Here is a 9,983-nt window from a genome sequence, read left to right on the forward strand (position 1 = left end):
TATGTTTTCCTATTGTGACCACCTTGTCCACACACAGAACACGAAAATGCCCTCTTAGACTCTTTCTCTGAAGCAGGCTTGAGTCTTTCCTTTCTTGGCCTTCCTGCATTCCTTCTCCCTTTAGGTGGTAGGACCACATCTTCCATCACCTCTGTTGGGATTACCCATAAACTCTCATCTGGCATCGGATTCACTGGAAAGTCATAAGTACTAAGGAGTTTATCCTTCTTGTAGTAAAAAGAGCAATACTGGCCAGGTTTCAGTTGCTGGTTCTTCAAAACCGCCCAAGCATGCGGACATGGAAGTTCATCCATTTGAAATTTTCCGCAACTGCATGTTCCCTCTTCAAGGCACACTATGTTTCTCCTTACCCCTTCAAGCACAGTATATAACTGATCCGTAGCAGGCCTCACCTGCAAAAGTTTTTTTTTTTTTTAAAAAAAAAAATTAAAGAACATTATACATTATTATACAAGGTTATACATCCTTATACAAGCAGTAAAATGCAAGTCAGAAGTGCCAAGATTCATTATATTTGATTCATTTTACCGTCATTTGCTCCGATGCAATCAGATTTTCCCGAAGGAGTTTGTTGTACTTTTCGCCAAGCTCTGTAGATGTCTCCATTGCACTTTTTCTGTTTTTGTTGTTCCACTGTTGTAGCAAATTTGTCATGTACTCCAGCAATCGCATTACTGGTAACTCTCTAGCATCCTTGTTAGCTGCATTAATTGACTCTGGAATATTGGAAGTCATTACCATCGACCTTTTCACCTTGGAATATGCTCTAGACCACCTTTCGTACCCAATTTCGAACAAGTAAGGCTGCACCCTCGGATCAATTTTGCACAACTCTGTCATATGGTACTCAAACTTCTCTATCGTGTAAGCTCTTGTCAAAGAAAAGAAGATATCCTTCAATTGTTTGTGATGTTTCTTGAATGTGCGCTTTACATTCTGCCACAAGTGAAACATGCAAATACAATGTGGTACTTCTGGGTACACAGCTTTTGTGGCATTGAAGATGCTTTCATTTCTATCTGAAACTATACACATCCCTTCCCTAACTCCAAAAGTACCCTTTATCTGGACAAAGAACCACTCCCAAGATTTGTTATTCTCTGAATCCACAATTGCATACGCAAGTGGAAGGATTTTTCCTGTTTATACAAAAATAGATATTAGGATTCAGACTGCAAATTAGTCTGCAGATACCAACTGCAAATTTTATACAAATCTTATACACAGTTATACACAATTATACAGATTTATACCAACTGCAAATTTTATAAAAACAACAGCTGTGAAATCCTATACACTTTTATACATGAAACTAAAACATTATACAAACTGCAGAAACAACGTAGATGCAGTCAACTCACCAGCTCCATCTTGTGTGCAAGCAGTCAATATGGTACCCTTATATGCTGCTTTAAGGAAGCTTCCGTCAACAACCATTATCGGTCTGCAATGCTCCCAGCCCTTGATAGATGCATATAGCGAAACATATGCATAAAGAAAGCATCCCTCTTCTGATTTGTGCAACTTTGTAACCGTTCCTGGATTTGTTTGCTCCAACATATAAAAATACTTCGGCAACTCCTTATATGAATCACTCGGACTCCCTCTTATCATTGCCATTGCTATTTCTTTAGCTCTCCATGCTTTCATGTAACTCACTTCAATCCCGTGTTGCTTTTGTATGTCCTCTATTATATCATTTGCGGTGTAAACTTTTTTTGGATTAACATACTTGTCCTTGACTATACTAGCAATTATACCCGAAGTAGCTTGACGTTGTGTTAAGTATTCACCGTAGCCGCATGTGTGATTATTATTGTAACTTCTCATTTTTGAATATGTTTGCCTTGAAAACGGAAGAAGATTTGAAACTCCAAGCACAATTGTCATCCAGACATGTAAGGTGATACCTAGTATTATACATCATTCAACTTCTAAATACACTTGTATACAAACTGCATATAATACTAATTTTAATACCTATATACAAATATATACTACTTTATACATATTTATACAACAGAATATACAATTAATGACATACCTTGTTGCGCTTGATCTCTTCACCTTGAATTGGAACCTCTCGCGTACAGCCAAGTTCTTCATCACATTCATAAGTGTCTCTTTATCCTTATAAACTTGATACTCCTCAACAAATTCGTTCAACATATTATCTATTATACCCGTGTTTTCACTAAATTCGTGTTTTCAATCGATCCAATATCAATAATCTCAGTGCTATCAGTTGTTGATACATCTCTAGAATTTGAATTTGTAGCAATCAAACAACTGGAACTTAAAGCAACCACAGAACTTGTAACAATCAAATGATTTTCATAAATCTCTTTCACTGTCACAAACAGGGGATATTCAGTGAAATTCAAGTTTTTCTTCTTTAATTCTATATACACCTTAACTCCTGTATCGTTGTAAATCATGATCAGTGGCAAACCAACATTTGGGACAAAGTTAATCTCTATTGTGTTTAAATCACTATCGATCCTAATCTGCTCCAAAATAGCTGCAACTAAATTGTTGTAGTTGAATGTGGACTCGATTATTACACAATCACTGACGAAATTCACAAACTTGTTTTCTTCCCATTCACCACTATGAAGAAAGTAAACAGGAAAAATCTCCATCTAACAAAAAATTGAAATCAAAATTGCAGCAAAAAGGAGAATTGCGCTGCTTCGTAGCAAAAAAATTGAATAAATTCTAGATGAAGAAGAAATGCTAGGGTTTTCGTACCTGCATTTATCGCAGTATCTTGTTTTTGAAGTATTTGGGGGAAGAAGATTGGAAAAAATCTGAGAAAATCCAGCTGAATGAGAGAAAATCGCGTTTGGTAGTCTCAAAATACCGGAAATAACGCCCCCTTTTCAGATATGGGCCTCTAATTTGTGGGCTACTTAATTGTAAAGTTAAATATGGACTATAAAGTTGAAAAGGAGGCAGCCCACTTGTTTTAATGTGAAATTTCCCAAAAGAAAATATTACCAACTGAATAATCAACTTGTAAAGAAAAAAGGAGTTAGTTGGAACTTGATAAAAGCATTTAATATGAAGTATTATAAATGAGGAATTCTAGGAGCTATTTTACCAACTCTTTTTATTACTTCTTAAAAATTAAAACCAAAAGAAATAAAAAGGATGGACAACAAGTTGAATTAAGAAAGATAAAAACATCATACAAAGAGTCACACACATGACCGTTTGACAAAATCAGCAATTCCTTTAATCAAATCTTTGGCCTTTTCAGTTTGAGGATCAAAGACCTGAAAGCAATGATCTTCTCCTTGCACATCAATCACCTTTATTTCCCCTTTCCACCCACTTTTCTTCACAGCTTCAACATACTGAATCCCTATATTTCTCAACTCATCCTTCTCTGCAACACACACCAAAATGTTGGAACACCCCAATCCTGATAAAGTTGGAGCTTTTTCTACAAAAGGATTAATTCTTGGATCATCAACTCCATCTTCAGCTGATGGATTCACAAAAGTCCAAATCCTACTAGGCAAACTATCTTCCTTAAATTCACTAGATGATAAAAAGTAAGGAAAACAGAGAATAGAACCCAAGATTTTAACTCCCCCATTCAAGCTTTCAAGACCAGACCTGAGATATATATTGTGAACTATGTTACCTCCAGCACTATCACCCCCATGAGTACCTTCTCAAAATCTCCATGGTTAACTAACCATGGTTCCTTTTCGAATCCGGGTTTGTCAAGAACATGTGACGCAACCCATTGAAGGGCAGTCCAAGAATCTTCGTAACCTGGCAAAAACATAATTAAGTAAATAAAAATATAACTCTTTCTAGTATGTTAAACTTTTAAATGAGATAGAGTCGCACAACTCAAGATAGAGTATAATAGAAGTCATGGATTCATGTTACACTATCACTATTCGTAAAAAAGTTTTCACTTCTTTGGCTCATGAAAAAAAAAAAATTAAACCCACCATACTCAAAGTAAATAAAAGTGTACACTTTCTATTAATCAAACTTCTAGATGAGAGGATCTCGCAGTTCAAGGTAACCTACTTACCTACAGGAAGAGGATGTTCTGGAGCAAGACGGTATTCTACTGAAATAGCAACAACATTGGATTCGGAGACTATGAAGTTAAGGTAACGTTGGTCGAGGAAAGAGAAAGCAGATTCGAGACAAAATCCACCGCCGTGATAATAGACTAAGATGGGGAGTTTTTGGTCGGTGTTTTTTGTTGGGTGCTTTGGGAGGTAAATTCTGGCTCTGATTTCTGGCGAAATTTCTATGTCTTTTGAGGCAACGCCGGTGGCAGGATCTTCCGGGGTCGGCGGAACGATAGGTGAGCCGAAAATACGCTCAACACGGCCATTCTTGTAGACACGGAGGAGTGGGGAGAAATCAACTGTCACCTCGTTATCGCCGGAATCCATGGCATATATATTGTGATTCAATGGTTTTGGAGGTGCAAAGGAGATATATATCAACAGGAAGTGTTGAATATGGATAAGAATGGGAACACGAGATGAAATTTTATACTAATGGTAAAGAAATATTTCTTATTATTAAATTGGATAATAGAAATATCATTTTCCATGTGTTGGGGAGGTTGAAGCTAAATGCATATCTAGAAAGATGAGTCCATCTCAGAAGCTCATACTTTGCACGTGGTAACTCAAAAGTCACTCAACACATTTAGGGAATATTAAATAGTAGTTTTATTTTTCATATTTTTTTTAACGCAATCATTTAAACAATATTAGAAAAACACTTATTTAAATTGTGACTCAACCTGCTCTTTGACCCGACCCACATTCTCTAATTATTTTTGTTACAAAAAACGTAAATATTATTTTGCTGTTAATTATCTTGATTTTCAACATACTGGTTTAAGCAAAGTATTAAATCAATTCGACTATAAATGATCTCCTAGTAACATTATCTTTACTATAAGCAATGCGCGTTCTTGTTCTAAAATATTGAGGATATTGTCTTTTAATTTACTCATATATAAATATTTCTCAGTCAAAATTTCAAGCTTAAATAACTTTTTTCATTTTCCTTCCTACTTTTTATTTTCTTCTACTTCAACGCTGCTATTTTCTTGTTTCATTTTAAAATTTAACTCCTCTAGTTTGTTAAGATTATTTTCTTATTCTCTATTTAATACTTTGCTTAAACCAGTGTATACATTCAGTATAATTATATTGAGAACCAATATAATATACTACAGCAAAGTAATATTTACGTTTTTTATAACAGAAATAAGAGAAAATAGGTCGGGTCATGGAATGGTTGAGTCATGACTAAAATGGGTTTTTTGATTTTTTAAATGGCTGGGCTGAAAAGAAATATGAAAAATAATGTTTAATAATGCCTTAAAAGTGCTGAGTGATTTTTGAGTTACAATGTGCAAAGTATAATCACCTTCCAGTTACAAAACAAAGTAAAGTGACTTTCATAGACAATTTCTATTAGTTCAGTGACCATATGAGAAATGGATTCCGAGAAAGATAGTCCCACCGGCCACAACTTTCTATATAGTTTCTTGAGAATTGTCAAGAAAGACCTTCTAAACATTTGAATTGGTCAAGTGATCTTCCATTTTTTTTCTCAATTTCTTTTGGGTTAGAAAATAGTTAATGAGTGAATTAGGGTGGATGGAGCCTTTTTAACATTTTAAAAATTTCTTGGTCACATATAAAGTTTGAAAAGATTGCTTCCTCTCTCATTTTTTTCGCTCAATTTCTCTCTCATCTCTCATCTCTCTACTCTCTCTGCTCTCTTCTCTCTGTCACTCAACCCCATCGACCAAGGTGGTTTCTGGGGGGATGGGACAAGAATCAAGCTTTGATTTTGAGTGTAATCGTCTCTATAGACCCATCAAGCACTATATTAAAGCTCAGAATGCGTCAATTTTGATAAATCCTAAATTCTTCTTTTTCCGTTTCTTACATTTTTTATTTCGGGTTTTGTAGAGTGATTCGTTCATGTGCATGTTCAAGATCGATTGGGTTCTGAATAACCATATCTTATATGGCGTGGGTGGTTATATTTGCTTCGTGGACTACCTCTGTGTTCTGTATATTAGAATTTCTTCACGACTGCCGACCTAATCTTTATTGTTAGACCTATGGCCGATTATTTTCTGGTCATAGATGTTTGCTGGAATTGGGGCTTATTTTTCTTATTCGGATCATAAGTTTAAAATTATTAAATGTGACATTGCATATTTTCATGTAGGTAACATGAGGAGGAAATTAGCTGCTAAGAAGCATATTCCTTTTGACAAAGCCTTCACAGCCTTCAAACAGGGCAGAAAATGCAGAAAAAGAAGCATCGCCAAGTAAAGCAATTGCTGAGTCTTCAAAAACTGCTACTAGAAAATAAAAAGTAGATACTTCTAAAGTTTCCCCTAGTAAAGGAAATACTGAGATTTCTAAGCGTGATAGGAGAAAAAGAACAAAGAGCCATCAAAGTGTATCAGTAAAAAAGAACAAACCAAAGTCTAGATTAGTTGACGAGGACATACCTGTTAGTAAAAAATCTGTTTCAAGGAAGTTAGCATTAGAAGGTATTGATGAGGAAGAGGAAGAAGACTTGGACATAAATGCAGCACAAACTCAAATAGAAGAACAGGTTTCTGAAACAATAATTGTTGAAGAAGAAAAGGACAGTGATGATGAAGCTTTAGGTGTGGAGGATGATGAAAATGGTGATGATGTTGCTCGGGAGGTTGATAAATATGCTAAAGTAGAAAAAGAAGAAGATGTAACAGAAGAAGAACATGTAGTAGAAGAAGAAGAAGAAGTAGCAGAAGAAGAAGAAGAAGAAGAAGATGATGATGAAGAAGATGATGACGATGAACAACTTGAAGATGGTGAGGATGGACTGGAAAGTGAAACAAATGCACTAGTTGAGGTGACCAGTATGCTCTGTTGATTCCTGTGTTTGTAAGGATGATCGACGCATCCAAATACAGATTCAAGACTTTTCTAGGACTTTTCTAAGAAAGCATAGGCGTTTTCCGGCGAAGATAAGTGTGAGGTCTAGGATCAATGTATTCCACGAGTTCAAGGATAAACTTAGAACAATTAAATTGATGAAAAGTTAAATAGTGGTTGTTTTGGTCAGTTTGCAAAACTTTCAGAGCACTGGACACAGTTCAATGGACAGCTTGTCCATTCCCTACTGATTCGCTGAATTTATTACTCGACGAAGCGCGAGTTGTGTGCCTGTTCACTTTGGATTGAAGGAATTTGTTATGATGACTGGACTGAATAGTGGTGCCAAATCAAGTAAAGAAGCTATGAAGAAAGTGATGGATGATGGCCAAACATTCTGCGACAAAGTTTGCTAGTCTAGAAGGAAAGGGGTGGATGCAGAGCTGCTTTTGAAATAGTTGAAGTCCAAGAGGTTTGACACAGTCGAGGGGTTTAAGATTGCATTGATGTGGTTTTTCTATTCAGTCTTGCTTGCAAGGGATAACATAGCGCGCGTCGATAAGAAGTGGATTCGTATGGCTAACAATCTGGAATTTTTTATGAAAAATTCATGGAGCAAGGAGTGTTTTGAGCTTACAATTGAGTACTTGAATAAGGATATGTTGCCAAGGTACAAATCATATGTGAGAAAGAGAAAGGAAAACAATATCTCTGGTAAAAAGTCTAAATCGGCTAGTTATGTCATGTACGGCTTCCCATGGACATTCATGGTAAGTATTATAACAACCTTCTCAAATTTCTTTGCAGTTGAGTACTATTATTTTATTTACTACAGATAGAAATTAATACTTTTTGGTTCATGAAAAATATATGCATGGGCGTACGAAGCAATTCCGCTATTTGGTCGTAGTGCCGAGAAGTCAAAGGTCGTACCGATGTTGCTGCCAAGGATGTTGAGATGGCACAGCAAGAAAGTGATATATGACCCTGATTGGGATCCCTTTAAGCAAAGGGTTGATCACCCTGGTGTTGTAATATAGGGAGTGCAATAACACTCCACCAGTAGATTAGAACCAACCAAAGTAGAAGATTATCATAGACCTTGTGTCTATTGTTTTGTATTGCTTGTCTAATGACGTCTATCTATGCTATATTTCAGGAGGTGCACCCTTACCTTATTCCTACCCTACGTGAGATGGATATGGACTACATGAAGAATTTGGTACCATATGATGATGAGGTAGCTGATCCTACAATCGACCAGCTAGCGGTTGATTTGGAATCGGTGAATGCCATTAAAAAAGCACCTGGTGCAGCGAGCTTAGAGACTAATGATGAAGATGACATTGTTGATGATGACCCTTTGGGTGGGAGTTTCGCGACTAGTTGGTGGTTTTTTTTTATATTGGTAGAGGAGGACCATGCAGGATGTGCAATTCTCAGCCAAGTGATTCAGACGTGTGCGAAGAGTTGAAGTTTGTGAATGAGAAATTGGATAAGGTGTTGAAGATCCTCGGGGAGATACAAAATCAGAATGAGAGCACTTCTAAAGTAATCACCGTGGTACAGAGTTACGAGATTGCAAAGCAGATTGAGGAATGCTCCAATTTCTACTAGCAAGATGAGGAAGCTGAAACATAGAAAGAAGAAGAAATCAAAGGTAGACGTACTCAAACCAGTTTCGGAGGAAGATTAAAAAAAACTATTCTGTGAATGGTTTGACAAGAAGGAGAAGTTTCCCAAAAACTTGTTGACTGCAACTATGGCTAGAGGTTTTTCGAGCAGTTGTGCGGTGTTGAACCGTACGTTTTAATTTTTGTAAGTCCCTTAATCACTCACTGCATGTATTTCTATTTTGTAGTAGCTCCATATTTAAGGTATAATTTTTTATAATATTTAACATGTGGAGGAACTTTTGGCACTGATGCGTATACGAAACATAAAACGTCCACGCCTTTATGCCCATAGTCATGTTGTTATGAATGTTTCATTATGCAATAACATGTGCACTGCATGGGATAAGATCAAGGAGGTTGCCAATAAAGAAGGAAAGAATTTGGAATTTTGTGAGACAGTTAATGCTTGTCAAGACTTGTGTCTTACATCCTTGATGCTATATCCTCAAGGAAGAATACCAAAATCTAGGGTTGTGGAGTGGTGCAAGGCTAAGCTGTTGTAATATGTGTGCCAAATTGATAACAAGTATTTTGTGTATGTTGTTTTTCACTTGGCAGAGGGTTTGATTCGAATTTAAGATAGCAATGACAGTTTGTATGATGATGGTAAACTAGAAGAAATGGTACAACCCCGCGCACTCGTGATGCATAGGATTTTGATGAAAACTGGCCAGCTTGCAGACTTAGGCCAAGATGTGCTTACGAAGAAATGATTCTGGGAGCGTATTATGGATGTGCCAACCATTCAACAAAGGTAAATTAAATGTTTCATCCATTATGTTTTACATTCTTCTGGTTTCTTTAATAATTAATTGTGTGTTTAATTTTTGTAGTGAAAGCAGTGAAGCATATACGGTAAAGGTTATTGACTTCCTGCTAACTGATACGCCGCTGGATCAGCTTAATGACAAGCGAATGGAATTATTCAGGAAAAAAATTGCAATTGATATCTTCAGGGGAAGGAGGACCCTTTTTAGTTTTATAATTGAAATTTCAAGTTGTGTTGGTCATGGGACAAATTCATTTTGGGTGAACTTGTAGTAATTTATGATATTTTCATCTACCTCTATGTAATGAAACTACCTTGATGTTTATTAACCATTGATGCTGTAATTTTTGTTTACTTAGCACTTACTTATTGTATTACAACAGGCATCTACTTGGTTGTATAATAGACAATATGTCAAGTAATAAACTAACTACTTGGTTGCGTAGTAGATAATGTGTCTAGTACTAATAACTTGATCAAATATAACATTGCGTCAGGCATAACCCAGAGGTTGCGTAATAGACACTGGGTCCATCAATAAATTAGCTACTTTGTTGCATAATAGACTCAAGGTTG

At 36.2% G+C, this 9,983-nt stretch overlaps 2 protein-coding genes across 2 annotated transcripts in view; both read right to left on the reverse strand.

The window, feature by feature from the left end:
* The window catches only part of LOC109224417, a 1,200-nt gene extending 507 nt beyond the window's left edge, over positions 1-693 (reverse strand). Inside the window, exons 1-2 of the mRNA XM_019388998.1 lie at positions 550-693; positions 36-413 (exon numbers count right to left, since the gene is read on the reverse strand). Of these exons, the coding sequence (XP_019244543.1) occupies positions 36-413; positions 550-693 (522 nt within the window). The remainder of the gene's footprint in view (positions 1-35; positions 414-549) is intronic.
* LOC109223881 (2-hydroxyisoflavanone dehydratase-like) lies at positions 3,167-4,601 on the reverse strand. The gene is given in 3 exon segments (XM_019388350.1): positions 3,167-3,694; positions 3,697-3,807; positions 4,079-4,601. Coding segments are annotated over 3 exon segments (957 nt in total). The 5' UTR covers positions 4,452-4,601; the 3' UTR covers positions 3,167-3,221.

Source organism: Nicotiana attenuata, chromosome 3, assembly GCF_001879085.1.
Source record: "Nicotiana attenuata strain UT chromosome 3, NIATTr2, whole genome shotgun sequence".
Taxonomy (NCBI): Eukaryota; Viridiplantae; Streptophyta; class Magnoliopsida; order Solanales; family Solanaceae; genus Nicotiana; species Nicotiana attenuata.